Raw genomic sequence first — 27015 nt, forward strand, 5'->3', positions numbered from 1 at the left:
ACTTTTAAAGTTGGATCAAAGTATCAGCCTGAGAGACATAGTTGCTGTCTTGGGAAGCAAAATAAAAATATTAAGTTAAAAAACCTTTTTATTCATAAGGATTGGTGTTTAGCCCTTCACACTGGATGAGTGTATACATACTCAGATGGAAACAAAAAATAAAGTTGAAAATCTTTAAGGCAACAAAACCATACTTTACAACAGTAAATTTTTTAGTCCTTTAGAGTCCTATGATAAAATTTCCTAAAGAACTCAGTTTCTCACTACCTGAGTAACACAGATTCAAACAAGCTAGGGAACAATATTAGAAAAAAAGTGGCCGCCTTCAAGGACTAAGACTTATTTTAGAAGAGCAACGTAATAATTACCTACTCTAGATAAAAACCCTAGGGATTTAGGAGTGCTGAGGAGTGTGTGTAAACAGCATCTCATAGGGTGCTACAGTCTTCATTTATGGCTTTTTTTTCAGGGAGGAATTCAACAACTTTTGTGAAAATATTTATTGTATCTTTCTTCTCCTAACAAACTATAAATTCCATTAGAACAGGATACACATGTCCCTTGTTCATCCTTAATGCTGGAGCAGCCAGCACTGTTATCTTACACATCCTAGTTGCAATAAGGATTCGTTAATGTGAGTTACTGAAACTTAGCAAAGATGAAAAATGGGGACATTAACTAAATAAGTGGGATATAAGGAAAGTGGCTGCAGTCATTACTGTATTACAAAGGCACATGTTGGCTGCAGTCATTATTGTATTACAAAGGCACATGTGAAGAGCATTGATTCCAATTTTTTTCATCTGTATTTTAATACAGACACAGCTGTTTACTAATTTATTCAATAAACTTAATTACTACATTTATAGAAGTATTTTTTAATTATTTACATTTATTCTTAAAGAAGAAATATTTTTTATTTCTAACGTTTTAGTAACAATGGAGAGTCTATTAAAAGAGGAATAAGAACCAACTGGTATTTTAATGATCTTGCTGACATATTTCACAATTCATAAGTGAAAATGTGAATGATATTATATCTAGCGTATAGTGTTTCTGGTTTTCATTTTCTAATTATTCATCATTATTTAAACATTGCACTAAGCTGGATTGATCAGCTGGTTGTAAAAGCAGACTGGCAATCCCGAAGATAAGTGTTACTAAATTTCCAAGCTGAAACAGAAGCAAAGTCGAGTAATTATGTAGGTATTCAATTATTTATTTGTGTAATGAACATTAAAAGCAGGGTGTTTGAGAAAAACTTTACAAGCCTTGCTCACAGTTTTCCTTTCAGAGAAGTAAGTACTGTTACTTGATGCCTAGCTCTAATCAACACGGTTTCTTTGGTTGGCCAAGTCAATAAACTGTTAATTTAGGGAGTAGGTAGCCATGTTTTCTTTGATTTAGACTTCAGAAAAGAAAAAATTTCAAAAGTTTATTATATTAATAGAATAATAATATTTTGGTGAAGAAATGTGGTGGATTTCTATGACTTATTTATTCAGCAGATGTTTGATGAGTATCTAGTATTTCTCAAGTTCTGTGCTGGTTTTCATGTGCATTTTAAAACTGTGTGGATTTTCTTTGATTTTTTTTTTTTTTTTAGATAAGATGATACTGTTTTGTAGTATGGAGTCTATATTTTAAAAGGCTAAACAATATATGTTAAATAGTTAACAAAGACATAATAGTAAATTTGCCCACAACAGCCCAATGTTCACTCTTTTTTATTTCTAACATTAATATATAGTTAAGTTGCTACAGTTTGAAGAGTTTCTGTACCTATGGTAAAAAGTGATGAAATTAATTATACAGTGCCAATTTCCTAAAGATTTAGTTTTGGATCTGAAATCCATTAAGTACAGAATAAGAAAATAATCTGCACTTGGGTTCTGTAAAATGAATTAATAGTTAATCATATATTTGGCATCTTTTCATAATTCTCATTCTTGCAAAAATACACCTTAACACAGAAATATTAAGGTTTGCAGGCTCCAAGTTAATCTCTAGAAACACATAGCTCTAATATACATCATTAATATATTCAAGGAAAAAAACTCTATCAAGGAAAAAAACTCTATTAAACAGTCAGGATGTTGTCTGACACATTTCCTCAATAAAGGGGTAGATCGCTTTGCTGGTTTTCTTCTACCTATGAGAAGAACATTATGATAAAGTAGTGTATTTGTTTTCTTTCCTTTCCTTTTCCCTCCCTTTCTTTTTGTTTCTTCTGATGTTTAAGTTCTGCTTAATACTTAACAATTGCATTCTTGCAACTTAGGTGGTTTTAAAGTCTGAATTCTTTTAAAGTCTGAATTCTTTTTTCTGAATGTTGACAATTCTTCTAGAGATTTAGGCCACAGACTTTTTAAATTTGATAGTTGCATAACACCTTAGAAACAGTATCTTGTTGCATCTTTGGTATATAAACACCATGAAAAACAGAATGCTTTGAAAAACCAGGTGGCAGAGGGACTTGAGTTAAACATTAATCCTTCTCTCTGCCATACTACTACCTACCCACTGTGAAAGCCAGTCTGAAACTCACTACTATATTTGCTGTAATGCTTTCCACATGAATACAATTATAATTCACTAATTCCACTGACTATTTACATAGAAATCCACAAGTAGTGCCAATAAACTTAGGTTTCCCTTTTCAACAGGCTTTTCCAGAGAATATTTCATAATAACATGAATAGTTTAATTGAAAACTTCTACTATAATATAAATAAGTCCGTGAAACCCTCCTCAGTGAACGGAAGAATTTCCATACAAGAGAGAAGTGGGACACCTTTTTTTTTTTTTTTTTGAGAGTCTCGCACTGTTGCCCAGACTGGAGTGCAGTGGCGTGATCTCTGCTCCCTGCAAGCTCCGCCTTCCTGGTTCACACCATTCTCCTGCCTCAGCCTCCGGAGTAGCTGGGACTACAGGGGCACGCCACTACGCTTGGCCTCCCAAAGTGCTGGGATTACAGGCGTGAGCCACAGCGCCCAGCCATGGGACAACATTTAATTGTTGATACTGTGTTGCTAAGAGTCTGTGTAGTTCTAGAAGGGTTATGTATCAGGGAAAAATCAGTGATAAAAAATACATTTTAACATTCAAATGTTGACATTTAGATACTGTGTGTAAAATGCTAATAGTAAATTGTATAAGTAGTGGGATTATGAGTGATTGTCTTCAAGTTTTCAAATATTCTGTGGAAATCAAATCTTCTATGGAAAATACGGGGAGTTCTGTTTAATAAAAAAAAATACAAACGTTTATTAAAAATAGATATATTCAAAACCTCTCCCCTCCAGGGATTATATGAGGATCGATCTCCAAATGGCCCATAGGGATTAAAATTTTAAAGTTGCAAGAGAAAATGAAAGTGTTGAAACCACTTCTAAATGCTGGTGCTGCTCCTTCCATATCACTTTTAAGCTTTTAAGTTTGATTTTCCTGCCGAGAGGGAACTGAACTCCAGAGACCTAACCATTTGATGTGGTTCTTTCTGCAAAACCACTCTGAATTCATTGCCTCAGAAACCGAAAACAAAACCAGTTGTGCTGGATAACTGTGAATGTGAGCCTGAGGGGACCCTCCTCTTAAACTCCCGTGGTCAAGGGGATCACAGGCAGTTGCATCCCCAAGGCAGAAAGCTGATCTAAAAAGACCAATGCATGGATCCTACCTCTTCTTATACTAGCACTTTTTACCACTGTATTCTAGTTCCTGTATTGTGTCATTTTTGCTTTTTCTCTAGTGTCATATATGAAGATAATTTGAAAATTGCTTCCCAACTCTCTTTCTGTAGGCATGACTGTGTAAAACACTTGTTTTTTTGCCCTCATAATTTATGTAGCCAACCTTCCATCACATTTATACTTGTATATTACCCTCCTATTGATTTTTCTTTCCCAGACTAATGTCACTCATTCTGTGGACATTTCACGGGGCCATCAGAGTTAGTTGATGTAGAAAATGTCTTATTTCATTCTTTTAATCAGTTTCTAGAGTTTTGTGCATGCCTGAAAGTTTGCAATATTAACAATTTTCATTAACACATTCATGTTTACAAGACAGGGACTCTTTATTGAGGAATACATATATCAACATCCTAAACTGTAGTACTCTTTTAATTAAACCTCCGTCATTAATATTAGTGAGTTATCCAAAATTTTAGCAAGTATACTTATCACACCCTACCTTTCAAACAGCAAAAGAAACCATAAGCAAATTGGTGAGAGTCAATACTTGATGTGAATAAATGTAGATTTTTATAAAGAGCCAAAAATAGATAAGTCCATCAAAAATTGTTCTAAAACTCATTTTGGCTTTGCCTAACTTTCTTTATTCCTGCCTGGTCTGTATGTTTTTCTGGTTGTTGTTTTAAGTTGACTAATGTTGTCTTCTAGTTTATCAAAAATTTTCTTTTTCCTATGAATGATTTTTTTTTTGTTTGTTTTTCCCTTAGGCTTGAATCACCCACCAGATCCTTGATCATGGAAGCTCCTCGTGGGGTCCAGGTGAGTGCTGCGGCAGGAGACTTCAAGGCCACCTGCAGGAAGGAGCTCCATTTGCAATCTACAGAAGGGGAGGTGAGTCCCAGAAAGGTCGACCCTGGCCCTTTACTGCTGAGGGTACATGGCATCAAATTATACGTATATGGTTCCAGGGGAAGCATAAAGAAGTGCTTTGTGCAAAAGTTTAAATTATACAATATATACTTCTTGGATATGAATTTAATATTTCTTGAATATGAAATTTGGTAACAATGTTACTAAGTTACAACTCCATTTATTTTCTACTGAAAGATATTCCGTCCTAAAAACTTGATATTAATTATACTTATCTGCCCATTTTGAAAATACAAGATAATGTCAAGAACAATGACAGTCCTTTTTAAATTCTTGTTATATCTTGTTACTCAGAAAGTTCTTCCAGAAAGCACTTTGGTTGTTTGTTTACATAGAGTACCTTATTTATCTAAAAGGAAAACAAAAGTTTTACTGTTTATAAATTATCATTTCATCAATTTAGGTTGAATAAATTTCCTGGATAAGGATGTACACATTAATATTTTTATTTTATATTATCTTTATTCCCCAAGCATTTCCTTTAAATCTTGTTGCTACTCCTGTAGACGTTATTTTTTTCTCTTGCTGTCTGCTTTAAATAATACTTTGTCTTTGGTGTTCTACTCTTCCACTATACTTCCACTATAAAGTCATAAGTATACATGCATTTTATTTACCGTAATTGCTGTATCTGCAGAATCACATTATAATCAATTCTGGAAATTTGCATTATTTCTTCAGATAACCACTCCTCAATTTTCTATGATCTCTTTCTGAAACTCTGAAGACATAACTTTGCATTTTCACACCTCCCACATCTCTTACCCTCTCCTTCCCAGTTTCTATTTCTTTTTCAGGTCTGTATTTTCAGGGTTCTCCCCAGTATCTAATTTCTTATTTTATCCATACATTGAGCTTTAGTGATTATGTTTTTAATTTTTAGCATTCTCATCTTTTTTTTTTTTAAATCTGGACATCTTGGCAAATGCTTTCATGCCTGTTCATTTTTAATTCTACCTTAGTTATTTTAAATGCTCATACATGATTCATATGCTAGTCTGTATATTTTTACTACAATTTTGAATGTTCCTGATGGTCTAAATCTGTTGTATTGCTTTTCCTACCGATACATTCCCTTAGTAGAAAATACATTTTATTTTCCTCTTGTGTTATTTATATAATTATGAGCCCACAAAGGTTAAATTATGAGAAGAAAAAGAATGAAAGGAGAAGTTGAAAGACATGTTCTGGAGTATTTCAGTCCTCTTCAGCTATAATGATGAGGTCATAATTTTATACAGGCAGAAGGAATATTCCTTTTTTTTATCTTTATACCATTATCTCAGTTATTAATTCAAGATGAATTTTAACTATACATTTTGCTTCCTTTTTAAAAGTAGATTTACTGGTAGGACCATATTAGAGTCTTAGCAGATATTACAACATAAATGATCTAGCAATCTAATGTATAATATTTTGAAAATATATTAATATATTCTGTCAGGGTTTCTTTCCACTACAGTCGTAGACCACAATCCTTTTCTAACAGCAGGATGGAAGTCTTTCTTCAACAGCTTGCATTCTTTTTAAAGAGTTGCTTTGGGCTGGGTGCGGTGGCTCAAGCCTGTAATCCAGCACTTTGGGAGGCCGAGACGGGCGGATCACGAGGTCAGGAGATCCAGACCATCCTGGCTAACACGGTGAAATGCCGTCTCTACTAAAAAAAAAACACAAAAAACTAGCCGGGCGAGGTGGCAGGCGCCTGTAGTCCCAGCTACTCGGGAGGCTGAGGCAGGAGAATGGCATGAACCCGGGAGGCGAAGCTTGCAGTGAGCCGAGATCGCACCACTGCACTCCAACCTGGGTGACAGAGCGAGACTCTGCCTCAAAAAAAAAAAAAAAAAAAAAAAAAGTTGCTTTGATAATGGTAACTGTTTCATTCAAATTGCTCATAATATTATTATTAATATCTATTTTGTACCATATAAGAATCATTTACATATGTTCTTTTATTCACTGTATCAGCAGAGTCCTTTGATTCAATTATATATTATAACTTCATTGTCAAATGAGTATTATACTGTAAATATATCATAGCCATAGGTTTTCATCTGTGGATTTTTTTTATAGTAACAAAATAAAAGTACAGAAAGGCACAGCGCTTAAAAGAGCATGTCTTTTTCCTATGAAGAAATATCATTTACTAAACAATATAAAGGGATATAATAAACAATATAGAGGGATATAATGTCCTTATCCTTAGATAGTTTTTAAACTACTTAGTATCAGTCATGGTATTGAGGTATCTAAAATGATGGATGAAATGTAGAAGAATGAAATGGTATGTAAAATTCTGCACTGTTAAAAATTCAGAGTCATTTCAGACATTGTATTGTAAAGTATTTCAGACTCAGTCTGGAAACCAACATAAATTGTAATTGTATGGAGAATATTGTAAGTGGTATAATGGCATATGTAATATAACAACAGCATATATACCACAAGATCACAGAAAAATAATAAAGCATTTTTTTTTGAGACGGAGTCTCACTGCTGTCACCCAGGCTGGAGTGTAGTGGCATGATCTCGGCTCACTGCAACCTCTACCTCCTGGGTTCAAGCGATTCTCCTGCCTCAGCCTCCCTAGTAGCTGGGATTACAGGCACCTGCCACCACGCCTGGCTAATTTTTGTACTTTTAGTAGAGACAGGGTGTCGCCATGTTGGTCGGGCTGGTCTCGAACTCCTGACCTCGTGATCTTCCCGCCTTGGCCTCCCAAAGTGCTGGAATTACAGGCGTGAGTCACCACACCTGGCCGAAAACAATTTTTTGTTTTGAAAATTAAGATACCCTTTGTGAGTCCTGGGCCAGATTTCAACAGGTGACAGAAGGATAAATGAATTCTTGGTAGAGGAAAGACACTGGACTGTGACTTAAGAGCTCAGGGGTGTGATTTTGAGTTCAGGGAAGAGTTCCAGAACCAATGGATTATGTGGTTTATAAGACAATATTGAAGAGCAATATCAATTTTAGAAGTTGGAAAGTGAACAGCCTCACTGCCCTAGCAGAAAAGAAAAAGATATGATGAAGTTCATCCATGCTGCACAAATCTAGGTAGGTGCAGGAATGCTATGTTGAAAAGAATCAATATATAACAGCCCGTTTAATCTTATGACTTACACCTCTATGTCAAGCCAAGACAGTATCATTTTCTCTTTCTGAGGACTTCATATGAATGAATTTATCCATTATAAAAAATGACTCTTTTATATGGTTGGAGCTATGGTTTGGATCTCAGAAACGTATGGAATTGTAAGCATTGTAATATAGCCAAATGCAATCTAAAGCAGCCCCTAAATGGATAGGAGAGCCGGAGAACACCATTATGGCTATGCTGAAGCAAGCTACTCGTCGTAAGGCTTGAGTACTTCAAGGTTTACTCCATTGATGAGGCCTCCATAGTTCATGCTTGATTCTAAGGTGTCACCTGCAAGCCTTACTTACTCTTACAGTCATCTGATCAATCCCACGTGAGCCCTTTTCTCCACATCTCCATTAGATTTTCATATCTCCCTCCTTAACTGTGTATGTCTCAAGGTTTCTTATCCGAAACACCAGCTTTTAATATTTCTTCAAGGTGAACTTAACTCCAAACCTGTAGACTTAAACCCCACAGTCTCAAAGCTTGCCCCTATAATACTTTCGGCATTTTCAAAGCTTGAGGATGCCTTTCCTCTGCACACATGCTAGCTCCTGAAAAGTTGTAAGGTAAAGAGACTGAACTACACAAGCCCACTTCCTCTTCCACTCAGTCAATAAAAGGAATCATCTTGCATTCCCTGGGGAGAAGAGAACCCCAAGTATAACACAGGAAGAAATCATCCATACCCCAAAAATGTATTGTCTTGGGTTTTTGTTGTTGTTTGCTTAGTTTTATGCACTTCTTGCTTTCACATCTTTCTCTTTGCTTTCCTATCACTTAACACAGAAGTAACTATGGGGTAATATATTTCAACACTCCAAACCTGTAGACTTAAACCCCACAGTCTCAAAGCTTGCCCCTATAATACTTTCGGCATTTTCAAAGCTTGAGGATGCCTTTCCTCTGCACACATGCTAGCTCCTGAAAAGTTGTAAGGTAAAGAGACTGAACTACACAAGCCCACTTCCTCTTCCACTCAGTCAATAAAAGGAATCATCTTGCATTCCCTGGGGAGAAGAGAACCCCAAGTATAACACAGGAAGAAATCATCCATACCCCAAAAATGTATTGTCTTGGGTTTTTGTTGTTGTTTGCTTAGTTTTATGCACTTCTTGCTTTCACATCTTTCTCTTTGCTTTCCTATCACTTAACACAGAAGTAACTATGGGGTAATATATTTCAACAATTGATACCAATAAACACAAGCTGTAATCATGCTTTTTAACTTTGAACACTGTTGATAAATGCAGCCATTCCTTTGTTTTAGAATGTATTCGTTTATTGAAGTAGGTGCATGTGCAGAGTTAAACATGGTAGGAATTACTAAAAATTCAATATTTTATATTTGAGTAGGATGTATTTAGCAGGGAAAGTAAGATGTGAATATGGCTATAAAATACCACATTAAGTGATCGCAGAATAAGGTATTTAAAATAAACTGCAATGGGAGAGTCAAATAAAAAAGCAGGGGTTGCAATCCTAGTCTCTGATAAAACAGACTTTAAACCAACAAAGATCAAAAGAGACAAAGAAGGTCATTACATAATTGTAAAGGGATCAAAGAAACAAGAAGATCTAATGATCCTCAATATATATACACCCAATACAGGAGCACCGAGATTCATAAAGCATGTCCTTAGAGACCAACAAAGAGACTTAGACTACCACACAATAATAGTGAGAAACTTTAACACCCCACTGTCAATATTAGACAGATCAACAAGACAAAAAATTGACAAGGATATCCAGGACATCAATTCAGCTCTGGACCAAAGAGACCTAATAAACATCTACAGAACTCTCCACCCCAAATCAACAGAATATACGTTCTTCTCAGCACCACATTTCACTTATTCTAAAATTGACCACATAAGTGGAAGTAAAACACTCCTCAGCAAATGCAAAAGAATGGAAATCATAACAGTCTCTCAGACCACAGTGCAATCAAATTTGAACTCAGGATTAAGAAACTCACTCAAAACCACACAACTGTATAGAAACTGAACAACCTGCTCCTGAATGACTACTAAGTAAATCACAAAATGAAAGCAGAAATAAAGATGTTCTTTGAAACCAATGAGCACAAAGATACAACGAATCTCTGGGACACACATTAAGCACTGTTTAGAGGGACATTTATAGCACTAAATACCCACAAGAGAAAGCAGGAAAGATCTAAAATTGACACCCTAACATCACAACTAAAAGAACTAGAGATGCAAGAATAAACAAATTCAAAAGCTAGCAGAAGACAAGAAATAACTAAGATCAGAGCAGAACTGAAGGAGATAGAGACACACACACAAAAAAACCCTTCAAAAAAATCAATGAATCCAGGAGGTGGTTTTTTGAAAAGATCAACAGAATAGACCTCTAGCCAGACTAATAAAGAGAGAAGAATCAAATAGATGCAATAAAAAATGAGAAAGGGGATATCACCACCGATCCCACAGTAATACAGACTACTACCACAGAATGCTATAAACACCTCAAAACAAATAAATTAGAAAATCTAGAAGAAATGGATAAATTGCTGAACACATACACCTTCCCAAGACTACACCAGGAAGAAGTCGAATACCTAAACAGACCAATAACAATTCTGAAATTGAGGCAATAATTAATAGCCTACCAACCTAAAAAAGTCCTGGACCAGACGGATATACAGCCAAATTCTACCAGAGGTACAAAGAGGAGCTGTACCATCCCTCCTCAAACTCTTCCAAACCATAGAAAAAGGGAATCCTCCCTAACTCATTTCATGAGGCCAGCATCATCCTGATAGCAAAACCTGGCAGAAACACAACAACAACAACAAAATTTTAGGCCAACATCCCTGATGAACATAGATTTGAAAATCCACATAAAATACTGGCAAACCGAATCCAGCAACACAACAAAAAGCTTATCCACCACAATCAAGACAGCTTCATCCCTGGGATGCAAGGCTGGTTCAACATACACAAATCAATAAAAGTAAGCCATCACATAAACAGAACCAATCATAAAAACCACAAATATCTCAATAGATGCAGAAAAGACCTTTAGGAAAATTCAACACCCCTTCATGCTAAAAACTGTCAGTAAACTAGGTATTGATGGAATGTATCTCAAAATATGAGCTATTTATGACAAACCCACAGCCAGTATCATACTGAATGGGCAAAAACTAGAAGCTTTCCCTTTGATAACTGGCACAAGACAGGGCTGTTCTCTCTCACCACTCCTATTCAATATAGAGTTGGAAGTTCTGGCCAGGGCAATCAGGCAGGAGAAAGAAATAAAGGGTATTCAATTAGGAAAAGAGGAAGTCAAATTGTCCCTGTTTGCAGATGTCATGATTGTATATTTAGAAAACCCCATCATCTCAACCCAAAATCTCCTTAAGCTGATAAGCAACTCCAGCCAAGTCTCAGGATACAAAATCAGTGTGCAAACATCACAAGCATTCTTATACACCAATAACAGACAAACAGAGAGCCAAATCATGAGTCAACTCCCATTCACAAGTGCTACAAAGAGAATGAAATAACCAGGAATAAAACGTAAAAGGGATGTGAAGCACCTCTTCGAGGAGAACTACAAGCCCCTGCTCAAGGAAATAAGAGAGGACACAAACAAATGGAAAAACATTCCATGCTCATGGATAAGAAGAATCATTATTGTGAAAATGGCCATACTGCCCAAAGTAATTTATAGATTCAATGCTATCCCCATCAAGCTGCCATTGATATTCTTCACAGAATTGGAAAAAGCGACTTTAAACTTTTTATGGAACCAAAAAAGCCCGCATAGCCAAGACAATCCTAAGCAAAAAGAACAAAGCTGGAGGCATCATGCTGCCTGACTTCAAACTATAACACAAGGCTACAGGAACCAACACAGCATGGTACTGGTACCAAAACAGATATATAGACCAGTGGAACAGAACAGTGGCCTCAGAAATAATGCCACACATCTACAACCATCTGAACTTCCACAAACCTGACAAAAACAAGCAATGGGGAAAGGATTCCCTATTTAATAAATGGTGTTGGGAAAAATGGCTAGCCATATGCAGAAAACTGAACCTGGATCCCTTCCTTACACCTTATACAAAAATTAACTCAAGATGGATTAAAGACTTAAACATAAGACCTAAAACCATAAAACCCTAAAAGAAAACTTAGGCAATGTCATTCTTGACATAGGCATGGGCAAAGACTTCATGACTAAAACACCAAAAGCAAAGGCAACAAAAGCCAATATTGACAAATGGTATCCAATATTGACAAATGGGATCTAATTAAACTAAAGAGCTTCTGCAGAGCAAAAGAAACTATCATCAGAGTGAACAGACAACCTGCAGAATGAGAGAAGATTTGTGCAATGTATCGATCTGACAAAGGGCTAATATTCAGAATCTAGAAAAAACTTAAACAAATTTACAAGAAAAAAACCCATTAAAAAGTGGGCAAAGGATATGAACAGACACTTCGCAGAAGAACATATTTGATTATCTCAATAGATGCAGAAAAGGCCTTTGACAAAATTCAACAGCCCTTCATGCTAAAAACTCTGAATAAATTCGGTATTGATGGAATGTATCTCAAAATAATTAGAGCTATTTATGACAAACGCACAGCCAGTATCATACTGAATGGGCAAAAACTGGAAAAATTCCCTTTGAAAACTGGCACAGGACAGGGATGCCCTCTCTCACCACTCCTATTCAACATAGTGCTGGAAGTTCTGGCTAGGGAAATTAGGCAAGAGAAAGAAATAAAGGGTATTCAGTTAGGAAAAGAAGTAGTCAAATTGTCCCTGTTTGCAGATGACATGATTGTATATTTTGAAAACCCCATCCTCAGCCCAAAATCTCCTTAAGCTGATAAGCAACTTCAGCAAAGTCTCAGAATGCAAAATTAATGTGCAAAAATCAGAAGCATTCTTATACACCAGTAACAGACAAACAGAGAGCCAAATCAGGAATGAACTTCCATTCACAATTGCTTCAAAGAGAATAAAATACCTAGGAATCCAACTTACAAGGGATGTAAAGGACCTCTTCAAGGAGAACTACAAACCACTGCTCAGTGAAATAAGAGGACACAAACAAATGGAAGAACATACCATGCTCATGGATAGGAAGAATCATATTGTGAAAATGGCCATAGTGCCCCAGGTAATTTACAGATGCAATGCCATCCCCATCAAGCTACCAATGACTTTCTTCACAAAATTGGAAAAAACTGCTTTAAAGTTCATATGGAATCAAAAAAGAGCCCACATTGCCAAGACAATCCTAAGCAAAAGAACAAAGCTGGAGGCATCAAGCTACCTGACTTCAAACTATACTACAAGGCCACAGTAACCAAAACAGCATGGTACTGGTACCAAAACAGAGATATAGACCAATGGAACAGAACAGAGTCCTCAGAAATAATCCCACACATCTACAGCCATCTGATCTTTGACAAACCTGAGATAAACAAGAAATGGGGAAAGGATTCCCTATTTAATAAATGGTGCTGGGAAAATTGGCTAGCCATAAGTAGAAAGCTGAAACTGGATCCTTTCCTTACTCCTTATATGAAAATTAATTCAAGATGGATTAGAGACTTAAATGTTAGACATAACACCATAAAAACCCTAGAAGAAAACCTAAGTAATACCATTCAGGACATAGGCATGGGCAAGGACTTCATGTCTAAAACACCAAAAGCAATGGCAGCAGAAGCCCAAATTGACATATGGGATCTAATTAAATTAAAGAGTTTCTGCACCGCAAAAGAAACTACCATCAGAGTGAACAGGCAACCTACAGAATGGGAGAAAATTTTTGCAATCTACTCATCTGACAAAGGGCTAATATCCAGAACCTACAAAGAACTCAAACAAATTTACAAGAAAAAAACAACCCCATCAAAAAGTGGGAAAAGGATATGAACAGACATTTCTCAAAAGAAGACATTCATACAGCCAACAGACACATGAAAAAATGCTCATCATCACTGGCCATCAGAGAAATGCAAATCAAAACCACAATGAGATACCATCTCACACCAGTTAGAATGGCGATCATTAAAAAGTCAGGAAACAACAGGTGCTGGAGAGGATGCGTAGAAATAGGAACACTTTTACACTGTTGGTGGGATTGTAAACTAGTTCAACCATTGTGGAAAACAGTATGGTGATTCCTCAAGGATCTAGAACTAGAAATACCATATGACCAGCCATCCCATTACTGGGTATATACCCAAAGGACTATAAATCATGCTGCTATAAAGACACATGCAAACGTATGTTTACTGTGGCACTGTTCACAATAGCAGAGACTTGGAATCAACCCAAATATCCATCAGTGATAGACCGGATTAAGAAAATGTGGCACATATACACCATGGAATACTATGCAGCCATAAAAAAGGATGAGTTTGTGTCCTTTGTAGGGACATGGATGCAGCTGGAAACCATCACTCTCAGCAAACTATTGCAAGAACAGAAAACCAAACACCGCATGTTCTCACTCATAGGTGGGAATTGAACAATGAGATCATTTGGACTCGGGAAGGGGAACATCACACACCGGGACCTATTATGAGGAGGGGGGAGGGATTGCATTGGGAGTTATACCTGATGTAAATGATGAGTTGATGGGTGCAGCACACCAACATGGCACAAGTATACATATGTAACAAACCTGCACGTTGTGCACATGTACCCTAGAACTTAAAGTATAATAATAATAAAAAAAAGAAGATATGCAGCCAACAAACACATGAGAAAACTCTTCATCATTGGTCATTAGAGAATTGCAAATCAAAACCACAATGAGACATCATCTCAGGCCAGTTAGAATGGTGATCATTAAAAAGTCAGGAAACAACAGATGTTGGAGAGGATGTGAAGAAATAGGAACACTTTTACACTGTTTGGACTGTAAACTAGTTTACCATATGTGAACACTTTTACACTGTTGGTGGGACTGTAAACTAGAAATATCATATGACCCAGCCATCCCACTACTGGGTATATACCCAAGGGATTATAAATCATGCTGCTATAAAGACACATGCACACGTATGTTTATTGTGGCACTATTCACAATAGCAGAGACTTGGCATCAACCCAAATATCCATCAATAACAGACTCGATAAAGAAAATGTGGCACATATACACTATGGAATACTGCACAGCCATAAAACGGATGAATTCATCTCCTTTGCAGGGATATGGATGATGCTGGAAACCATCATTCTCAGCAAACTAACACAAGAACAGAAAACCAAACACTGCATATTCTTATAAGTGGGAGTCGAACAGTGAGAACACATGGACACACGGAGGGGAACATCACATTTGGGTCCTCTCTGGCGTAGGGCGGGTAGGGAAGGGATAGCATTAGGACAAATACCTAATGTAGATGGTGGGTTGATGGGTGCAGCAAACCACCATGGCAGATGATTACCTATGTAACAAACCTGCATGTTCTGCACATGTACCCCAGAACTTAAAGTATAACTTAAAAAATCTTTTTGAAAAAAGGGCTTTTCTATTTTGGGGCATCAGGGAAAGGTATATGGAGGAGAAAAGAGATGAACTGGGCTTTGTTGGAGGGTGTATTTGTAACCTAGAGGGGAGAGATGTGTTCAAGGTGAAGAAAAAGCATCATGTAATTCATGCACTTTACAATTCCATGCCCTATACTAAATGGATGAACCAAATACAGGCCATAGCCTCATGGATCTTATTGTAAGTAGAAGAAACAAACAATGAATGAATACAAATGTAACATAACATTACAAATGGATTTTTACTATAGAGAAAAGTATACCTGTTAATGAGAGAAGAAAGTAGGGTGTTTAGAAAAGTTATTTCCAAGGCGGTGAACTTTGGGAGAATTGGATCAAATTTGTTTGCACCCAAATTAACCTAAAATATATATATGTATGATAATGAATTATTTTTCTGGCTTAATTGTAGTGTGCGATACAGTCTTATAGTTCAGAAATTTATAATGCATCAAAAAAGTGGAAATCTCCCTCCCATCCATATTTCACAACCACTCAGTTAATATCTCCCCCCACTCACTAAGTCTCTGGAGAAAAGTATTTCAGTTTGAGGAAATAGTAAAAAATGCTGTGAGACCATAGTGTTTTTTGCCATTTTTGAGAAAATGAAAGAGCTGGAGCAAGAGGAAGAATTACAGGAAATGATGTTAGAGAGACAGATCAGATCATGTACATAGGGCCTTTGGGCCATGGAAAGACATCAGGATCCAATTGAAGTGTGGGGGATGACATCAGAGTGTTTTGAGAAGTGCAGCAAGATTTGATTTGCATTTCTTAAAAGTTCACTCTAGGAATGTGTAAAATCAATGATAGGAGGACAAACATGGGCCACCGTGAGGTCAGGTAGGAGACTATTACAGGAATCCTAGTACAAAACAAATGGAACTTAGATGAGGGAGGGCAAAGATAGAGAAAGCAGAATATTCTCTCCTACTCCTGTCAATTTAGGGATACCCTTCAGGCAATCATTAGCTATATAACAATGGAAACAAGAAACAGCTGGACAGAGTTGTCTCTTTGTCAAATTCAAGATCTGGTTTTTTTGATGGTTGTTTTTTCTAGAACTTTCTCCATGCATGTCAGAGCCATACGATCACTGTCCCTCAAAGTGGTGAGTCCATGATTTAGAATAAAGCATTTTTAGCAAAGAAGATATTGAACGTAGGTAATATGTTTCATGGAGACTTCAAATCTAATTACAGAAAATACTTATATATTGTTCATCATGCTGATTAGCTACCGTATTAGTTCGTTTTTACATTGCTGACAAAGACATACCCGAGAGTGGGTAATTTATAAAGAAAAATATGTTTAATGTATTAACACTTCCACGAGGCTGGGGAGGCCTCACAATCAGGGCAGAAGGCAAAAGGCACATCTTACATGGTGGCAGGCAAGAGAGAATGAGAGAACCAAGTGAAAGGGGTTTCCCCTTATAAAACCATCAGATCTTGTCAGACTTGTTCACTACCCTGAGAACAGTATGGGGGAAACTGCCCCCATGATTTGATTATTTCCCACTGGATCCCTCCTACAATACATGGGAGTTATGGGAGTTACAATTCAAGATGAGGTTTGGGCGGGGACACAGCCAAACCATATCAGCTACTTAGTATATCTTTTGGATTAAGAGTCCACACACTTTTATGAGTATTAAAAAATATCGTGAAAATGGCCATACTCCCCAAAGTAATTTATAGATTCAGGGCTATTCCTATCAAGCTACCATTGACATTCTTCACAGAATTGTAAAAAGCTACTTTAAATTTCATGTGGAACCAAAAAAGAGCCCACATAATGAAGACAATCCTAAGCAAAAAGAACAAAGCTGGAGGCATCATGCTACCTGACTTCAAACTATAATACAAGGCTACAGGAACCAAAACAGCATGGTACTGGTACCAAAACTGATCTATAGACCAATTGAACAGAACAGAGGTCTCATAAGTAACACCACACATCTACAACCATACAACCACCTTATCTTTGATAAACCTGACAAAAACAAGCAGTGGGAAAAGGATTCCCTATTTAATCAATGGTGTTGGGAAAACTGCCTAGCCATATGGAGAAAGCTGATCCTGGATCCCTCCCTTATACCTTATACAAAAATTAACTCAAGATGGATTAAAGACTTAAATGTAAGACCTAAAACCGTAAAAACCCTAGAAGAAAACTTAGTCAATATCATTCGGGACATAAGCATGGGCAGAGACTTTATAACTAACACACCAAAAGCAATGGCAACAAAAGCCAAAATAGACAAATGGGATCTAATTAAACTAAAAACCTTCTGCACAGCAAAAGAAACTGTCATCAGAGTGAACAGGCAACCTACAGAATGGGAGAAAATTTTTTCATTCTACCCATCTGACAAAGTGCTAATATCCAGAACCTACGAAGAACTTAAACAAATTTACAGGAAAAAGCAAACAACTGCATCAAAAAGTGAGCGAAGAATATGAACAGACACGTCTCAAAAGAAGGTATTTATGCAGCCAACAGACACATGCAAAAATGCTCTCCATCACTGGTCATTAGAGAAACGTAAATCAAAACCACAATGAGATACCATCTGAGGCAAGTTAGAATGGCAGTCATTCAAAAGTCAGGAAACAACAGATGCCAGGGAGGATGTGGAGAAATAGGAATGCTTTTACACTGTTGGTGGGAGTGTAAATTGGTTAAACCACTCCAGAAGTCAGTGTAGGGATTCCTCAAGGATCTAGAACTAGAAGTACCATTTGCCCCAGCAATCCCATTACTGGGTATATACCCAAAGGATTATAAATCATTCTACTATTAAGACACATGCACATGTAAGTTTATTGTGGCACTATTCACAATAGCAGGGACTTGGAACCAACCCAAATGTCCATCAGTGATAGACTAGATAAAGAAAATGTAGCATATATACACCATGGAATACTATGCAGTCATAAAAAAGGATGAGTTCATGTCCTTTGCAGGAACATAGATGAAGCTGGAAACCATCATTCTCAGCAAACTAACACAAGAACGGAAAACCAAACACCGCATGTTCTCACTCGTAAGTGGGAGTTGAACAATGAGAACACATGGACACAGGGAGGGGAACATCACACACCAGGGCCTGTCAGGGGGTGGGGGGCTAGGGAAGGAATAGCATTAGGAGAAATACCTAATGTAGATGACAGGTTGATGGGTGCAGCAAACCACCATGGCACGTGTGTACCTATGTAAGAACCTGCATGTTCTGCACAGGTACCCCAGAACTTAAAGTATTCAAAAAAAAATGATATAAATGGGAATATAGTCCAATAAAATAAACTGAGGTTTTTAAAAATTAATTGCCCCCTGTTCAGTACTGTCATCTCCACTGACATCCTTATTTCTTTGCATATTCTGTACACCAGGCATGGTTAAGAAATTAAATTGAGAGACTCTGTTAAAATCATTAATTTTCTGTGGTGTTTAAGTAACTGGGTTGACCCCTTAAGCTTATTGTATGATATTGCTTTTTCAGATTGAAGGCTTTCTGTCAGAATGCACTGTCTCCCAAAGGAGAAGATAGCTGCAGATCTTTCGGGCTACACTGTAGGAATGTAATTTGATTGTTCCACGAAGCATAGCAGCTAAACCATAGAACTGTTTGTTGTGTCGACTTCCCTGTTAGACCATGTTGAGGAGAAATGTAGATTACTCGATGCTCTGAGGAATTTAGATTTCTAAAATGAATTAAAATGCAGTTTCTTTTTTCCCATAGATATTTTTAAATGCAGAGACAATCAGGCTGGGAAATCTACCAACTGGCTCCTTCTCATCTTCTTCACCCAGCTCCTCAAGTTCTCGGCAGACAGTGTATGAACTCTGCGTCTGCCCCAGTGGTAAACTGTACCTTTCTCCAGCAGGAGTAGGTTCCACTTGTCAGTCCAGTAGCAACATCTGCTTGTGGAGCTGAAGTGACTGATTTCTCCTCACACCAGAATAGCCTTTTGTTCCTGTCCGTCTGCTTCACAGTTCTGCTCGGTTTCCCTTGTGATCAGTCCAGAGCTTCTTTGAATTGTCCACAGAGCTGCTTCCAGTGTGAGCAGGGATTCTCCGCCACCTTCTCTTGTGATTTACTGTACTGCTCAACGCAGAAGGTGTGATTGACACAGCAGTGGAAAAAGCGTCGTCAGCAGGAAAACTGGATCAAGACTTTTGCTCAAAAGGGAGAATAACATAGGTGCCTTTGCTACGCGAAGTGAAGCACACAGTTTTAGATTTTTGCAGGAACTGGATATGAACTGCACATATACACGTTACATAAATGAAATTCCCAGTATCCAATGGCAAGATGAAATGGTTAACCCTGTAAGAAAACTTATTCTACAGTCTGAAAGCACAATTTTCCATTCATCTTTTTGGATGTAAACTTTTATCCCCAACTTTTAAAATTTTAAAGCATTATGTAATGTTTGCTTTACTAAAAATTAAATTCAATATATGGTTTTTAACAAAACAGAACAAAACAAAACAATACAGAATCTCTCCCTGAGTTTTTTGTTTCTTTAATTTCAGTGTGTTGTTACTCTTTGTCTACTAAGTCTAGAATTTTGTACATTAGGTAATTTTGAAAGCACTCAGCAATATATTCTTTACAGAATTAACAAAATGCCATTATAATGTCATTTGTCAGATCTGGATGGCCTTATATAGTATTTACATGGCTACTGCATGTGACGTATTTGCTTTTAACAAAATATCTAATTTACTGCAATATAAGATAGGTTTAAGAAGGACATATTGATGGTATTAAATCCATAGATCATTTTTTAAAAACTCACATGCTATCCTTGCTATCCTTTACACCTAGGTTTTAATACTGTAATTTTTGTTTGCTCCACTCACTTTACACTTGATTCTGACTGCTAAAATTCAGACACCCTCTAAATTAATAATACTAATGTGATGCATAATGCTGAGAATAAATTCACTTTCCATTGGGGTATCATCTTCAGAATTATTCTCCATTTTTTTTTTTACTGGAGGTTAGGATTTAAAGAAGTTAGAAGTTAACTTAAAATTTCTTGACTAAACAGTAAAAATGACAAATGCTAATAAACACTGAAAATGTGTTTACTTCACTAGATTCATATTTTAGGGAATTTACTCCCATTTCTATTCAACTGTTAACATGTATTTACTTTTATTAGATTCTTAAACTACACTGACCTCAACAATTCTAGTTCTTTTCATTTTCCAATACTTATTTTTGTATGTGACGTCTTAGTAAACAACTCCAGAATATCGAAGATTCATTTATCACAACACCCCTTAACTCAAATTCTTGAAACTTACAGAGTCAAAGAATGTAAAACTGTATTAAATATTTCCTATTTATTATGGGAAGATGACTTAATTACTATAAGGTAAGTCCTGAATTTTCACATGTCAATCAACTTTTTTTCTGCCGCCTGCACACTATCAACAGTTGTGCTTCCTTTTGGGGATTAACGGCTGTAGAATCTTTGGAGTTCAGGTCTCTACAGCTCAGAGTGAACTGGGAGATTAGAACTTGTTGCAAAAGATGTGGTTAGTGAAAGTAGAAATATTGGCAATGCAAGAAGAAAAGTGAAACATTTGACCAGAATTATCTTGTTTCCATAACCTAGCATATCAAATAACTGAAAAAGCTCATGTCCACTGTACTCAGCAGAAGGGTTCAAAGGCTAATTTACTTTTATTATTTTTTAAATAAAATGTGGCTTATATTTGGGTGTTAATATATAACTTTTAAAATCAATATTGAAGTAAGAATTATGATATACAATTGCTTACAAAGTTATCTGATAACACAAGAGTTTATATTAAAATAAGAGAATTTAAGAAATCTCACATTGGTCTTTGCAAAATAAAGTATAATACAAGAAATGTTGAGAAATTATGTGTGCTAATCACTATATTATGGACTTTTAAGGAAAACATTATGTAGTAATTTCAGACATATTCAAGTTCTAATCATCCTTCTATTAAAATCATTAGAAACTTTCTAAGTCAAATGGGAATAATTCTTTTGAGTAGGAACTGACCCTGTTTCTAATCTCAGCTGTCTTCTAATCAATTGAGCTGTTTTAGGCAGTTTGAGAATCTCTCCAGGCTTCAGTTTACTCAACTTTACAGCAAAAGTATTGAATAAAATAGTCTCTTGGGGTTCCTTTCTATTCCGACATGTTCTAATTTCAAGTACAAATATTACAGAGGGCAAAAGAGAAAATTGAAAATTTAAATTCTATGTCATAAGAGGAGAAAAGATGAAAAAAATGTAAAAATCAATTCCAGTGAGGGGCTGTCACATTTTTAATTCAAATGTCTTCTGAAAAGTATAGACACAATTCAAAAGTAACTTACAAGCTTGAGAGCTTTAGACTGTATCCAGATGATATAACAAATCTATTCAGTACAGTAGGCAAAATAGTGATAGCGATGGTTTTCCTATTCAACACCAAGTAATTGCTTTAAGTTGTTTGACTAGCTGTTTCAGATTTCTGAACCTAAGAGAAGATCCCTGCCTCAGAGAGATCAAGCCTATGGTGAAGGCTTAGAAGAATGGCCCCAAATGTCCTCGTTTTCCTCATTCAAACACAAAAAAGCATTAAAAAAAAATACAGTGGCCCCTTAATTGCACACTACCCAAACAGATTGTTTTCCCAGTACCATCTTTATGTTACAATATGAAAAAATATAATGCAGTTTACTTATATGATATAAATTTCATCTTCCCCAAATGACACTAAGAAAAATGAATCCTTTATAGTGTACTACATGGATGTGACTAAGCTTATTACCCATATCTTAATAACTTCATACTCAGTGTAGTCTAGGAAGGAACAAAGGGAGGAAGAAAAAGAGGCTGGTAGTACTGCTAGCATTTAAGTTACTTGCCGGGAATGGATAAACCAAGATGTATTTGAATTCAGGTTTGGGGGATCAAAAGGAAAGATGCAAAGAAGACACATTATTCTTTTCTTTTTCAGAAGATTTCAATTAAAAACTTCAAAAAAACAGCAAGAGCAACAAAAACTTCCAAATTCCCTACTTCTCTTGTTCAACATTTCCAAAATTTCTATCCGGTACTTATTAGTCATACACACACATACACACATATATATGTCTAAAATATATGTATTTTATTGTGAATGATATGCTTTATAATTTGTCATAATTATCTAAGAGTTTAAGACAATTATACACTTCAAATTTTACTGCAACTTGGGAATCTTAGATTACAGTACTTCAAATCTAGGAAAATGGACCCAGCAAATCCAGTTCTAGTTCTGCCCCTGGCTAGTCATGTGAACTTACCTACTTAAGACACATATTTAATTACGTTGGTCACAGTTCAATTATCTGTGAGAGGGATATATCAAACTAGACATTTCCTTTAGTCACATTCATTTTTAAATTTTTCTGATTCATTTAAGGAAGTACTCATAAATCTTAGGTTAAGTAGCCATATCTGAACTAGCATTTGTGATCTCCTTCTGCACCTTAAAAAGTTACTTTTAAATGTTGAAATGCAAATCTTTTTGGCATGCTACTTCCTCTGCTCTTTTTTATACTCCCTTTTATACTCTGACCATTTGAACATTAAGGTTCCTTTGGAAAAGTCATGCTTGGTTAACAGGATTCAGTAATATGGTTGACGTTCTAAAGGAAAATAAAGCATTTGGGTCTTATTCAAAGTGACTGTTTAGGAAATAGAAATATTAACCAAATACAAACATTCTGTTGATTTGTTATTACCTCCATAAAGCTAAAAAGCAGTGATCTTTTGAAGAAATGATAATGTGATCACAGAGGTTAACTGCTGAACTGTTTATAACGTTTTATTCCATTCAAAATTTCTGCATATTCTATCTGAATGACTCAATCAGAGAATGCTTCATTTTACAAAAATAGCATTTGATACAATAAAACTTCTAATAAATTGTTTCACTGCAAACATGGTATCTCTGTATGAGGCAGCAATAGCCTGGAGAGTGTCGAAGGCATAGGAGTGTTATATTTCATAGCAGATAATGTCAATATAATAATGTCAAATTATTAAAATCATTGAAAGTATTTAATGGCCAAATTTTCTATAAAAACCATCAAAGCCAAATTCATATTTGAGTTTTATATGATGGAGGTCTTGTCACCTAATTCTTCAAGTAGCTGTGGTCTAATAAGAATTGTTCATGTGATCATATTTAATGACATATGGAGAAATTATTTGCTCTATGTACTGGTGTATATTACAGTAATGAATACTGCAAAATATCATTATCACGAAGTAAAGGAAAATTGCATTTGTATTCATTTTAAATAATCATAAACTAATCGATAACTTAATTGAACACTATTGTTAATGTTGTTTTATACTGCAATTTATTAGTTGTTTAAATGTCAAAGACCAAAGAATGGGATTTCTACTGTATTTAGCTCGAAAACACTGCTGCTCCTACTAATACATTCAAATGAATAGGGGGGCTTGTAATTATAAGGTAGTTAACATCCTTCTTGGAGGATTCTGAGCTGTAGAAATTAAGGAATGCTTTTGTTTCAGAAGGGAAACATCATTAGTGTGGTCCACTTTTCTTTTATACATGCATAACAAACTCCTTAGTATTCATAAAACCTATACACAAAGACCGTATCCCAAAATGGGCCCAGCATGGATCTACTCAGCTGAGTTTAAACTTTCACTACTTGCTGAACATTATTTGGAGAATAAAATTAATTTGAAATACTTGTAGAACCAGAGGGCTATTTTTAAATTGTTAACTGAGGTGGCTCTGCATTTTGAGAAAGCCAATGAAAACCATTAAAGGAAATGAGGTATAATGAACTGTAGTTCTTTTTTGTCTTTTTCAGTCTTAATATCTCACTTGTTTGAATATTTATAAATAAAAGCCAAACAGGGTTAAAGATAGACAAGGACATTCGTTAACAATGGAGATGTGTAATTTGGAGTTTGAGTGTCTCGTTATTTATACAATTCTTTAAATCAGGTCCACTATTCATTTATTTTGTTTTGTACTTTCATGTAAATGTTTTCTTGTATATATAGATATATGAAAAATGGAACTATTTTCTTACACATACTATGCAACATGTTTGTAAAATTGCAATATTACCAAAATTACAAAAGCTGTGCTTTTGTACTCTATCTTGCTTTATGTAAAAATCACTTTTTCTATTTAAACGGACTGTCTGTCCTATAAACTGTAGATAACATATCTATTCAAAAATCAGTCTATTGTATCTTTTGTTTAGATTGAACTTAATTGGGGTATATTTTGGGGGAGAGAAAAATGCAGCAAAGTTTTGGCAGTTGGAAACCTTTTTTTCTCTGACATGAGACCTTTTGAAGCATGCAATGAGCTCATATAATTTAAGATCTCTCCTGTGATTCTTGTAATTTGTCCTAATTTTGGTGCTACTATGTAAACATGATTAAATGTGATAGTCAAAACAAAGAGGATAAAAACTTACATGCTATCATTTCATTTATTTTATTGAGTTTTTAAAAATAGTTCAAAGAGGGGTATGAGTATTAGTGAGTAGAGACGTTTTCAATTCTGTGTTTTAAAGATCTATTATATTAAGATGTATGTTTTAAAAATATTAAGCTTAATCCATATATTTATACTGGATATAATGCCTCTCTTATGAAAACCTGGGCGTATTGTCCCTTTTAAATACATGACCAATAAAACTGAAGAATTGTTCACGATAAAATCACCAGTTTATCAAACGATTAGCTAATAGTTTATTCATTCTAGAGTCACTCTGATTTGATTTTTTGGGATAGGACCAAAAAAACTACTATGTGCACAAACTTACACCCCTACATATACATAATCAAATTACCCACAAAAATAGACATATATGCAATGGCGAATATAATACAATATATATCTAATAATATAAACACATGCTAATCATTACTTATCTGGTGTATTTCTTCGTTCCCTTGTTATATTCACTATCTCTCAATCCAGGAGGACTTGAGGCAATGGTATGGACTTTGTTAGCTTTTAGCAATACATCCAGTCCAACATTGTACATACATTGAAAGCGACATTGTGCCACATTGCTTCCAAAACAAAAACAAAAACAATATTCACAGGTAGCTTTTTCCCCCCAAAGAGTCACTATGAGCTTTCATTCTTTGCTGTTGAAGTATCTCTACACACTGTTCCAGATATTAGTTACAAACAACAACAGAACCATTTACCTTCCTCATGAAGACTTCCAAATGTTAAATCTAAACAGAACACAAATGATTGCTTTCAGCTCAGGGAAGCATATCTATTCTATGACTTTATTTAATTTCCAAGAAAGTTTTGGATGGTTTGGATGGTTTGGATAAGTGTGTAACCAAATACTTGAATATTTATCTCCAGCAGATTCTTAGGCCATTTACCAACCGTAGTAATGCCTGAATTTGATAATCTCTTTTCTCTTAATAGTGGGGCAAATAAGGAAAAAGCAGTTTTCTTTTCTCTACCTACTCAACACCATGATCAGATGTATAGTTTTCCCCCACAATAACCAATACTCCTGTGCCAGCTGCAAGTCCTACTATTTAATTTCAATGCCCACTGAAATTAGCACTGATGCCATAGGTTAAGGGCTCAGTCCCACAGATTTCCCCCTTTTGCAGACCCCAGTCACAGTAACAGGACCCCAGGTTACCCACAATTTCTGTCCGAATGGGCTACAAATCCCATGACCCTTCTTAGGTTTGATAATTTGCTAGATGGACTCACAGAACTGGGGAAAACGGCTTATTTCCTACTGCTGATTTATTACAACGAGTATTTTGAAGGGTACAAATGAACAGCCAGATGAAAAGGCAGGTAGGCTGGAGTTTACAAGGGTCCAGAGGGCAGGGAGTTGGGGCTTGTCACTCTCACAGCACAGGGATGTGTTCATCAACCCAGGAGCTCTGAACCTCACAGTTCTGGAATTTTTATGGAGTCTGCATCACGTAGGAATGATTAATTATATACTCCAACCCCCCAACCCCACCTCCTGCTAGAAATTGGAAAGTGAGGCTGTCAGTCCCAAGCTTCTAGTCATGGCTTGGTCTTCCTGGTGATCAGCTTCCTTCCAGGATCCCACAAAGAGGCACCTCATTTGAACAAAAGACACTACTATCACTCAGGAAATTACCAAGGTCTTAGGAGTTCTGTGTCAGGAACTGGCTTAAAGACCAAATATGAAAATGAAAATTTCTCCTACGATCCCTACTTATAGGGACAGGGACTGATATATACATTCTTATTATTTCACATGGGACTATGGAGAACGAAGGTTGGGAATGGGTATTCAGCCAGGTAATCCAATGCAATATTATATTGATGTTTTCATCAACTGGTGTATCACTAAAATAGTATCACCATGATTGGTGTATCACTAAAATAACTGATCCAGAAAATAGCGCCTGTGTGAATTTTAAATGTTCCTGTAACTTCTTCTAATTACTAGGTAGAAGCTTACCTTCTTCGGGCAGGTCACATGACAAAATTTGAAGCGAAGGGATTTTTTCACATTTCTCTTTCCCTCTTAGTAAGAATTATTACTTGCCATGAAAGCACGTTTTATGGTAATGGAGCAATATTCATTTTATAGTACTCACTAATTTTTTTTAGTTAACATATTGAGCTAATAAAATTATTCTAA

General features: G+C 35.9%; 1 protein-coding gene across 4 annotated transcripts in view; it reads left to right on the forward strand.

Annotated features, from left to right (window-relative positions):
* LOC105491117 (sarcoglycan zeta) overlaps positions 1-25599 on the forward strand; it is a 1216031-nt gene extending 1190432 nt beyond the window's left edge. For all 4 annotated transcript variants that reach the window (XM_011757273.2, XM_011757274.3, XM_071068612.1 and 1 more), the window contains 2 exons: positions 4463-4586; positions 19067-25599. In XM_011757273.2, the coding sequence (XP_011755575.1) occupies positions 4463-4586; positions 19067-19261 (319 nt within the window). In that variant the 3' untranslated portion in view covers positions 19262-25599. The remainder of the gene's footprint in view (positions 1-4462; positions 4587-19066) is intronic.
* Positions 25600-27015: the final 1416 nt, after the last annotated feature.

This window comes from Macaca nemestrina, chromosome 8 (assembly GCF_043159975.1).
Source record: "Macaca nemestrina isolate mMacNem1 chromosome 8, mMacNem.hap1, whole genome shotgun sequence".
Classification (NCBI taxonomy): domain Eukaryota; kingdom Metazoa; phylum Chordata; class Mammalia; order Primates; family Cercopithecidae; genus Macaca; species Macaca nemestrina.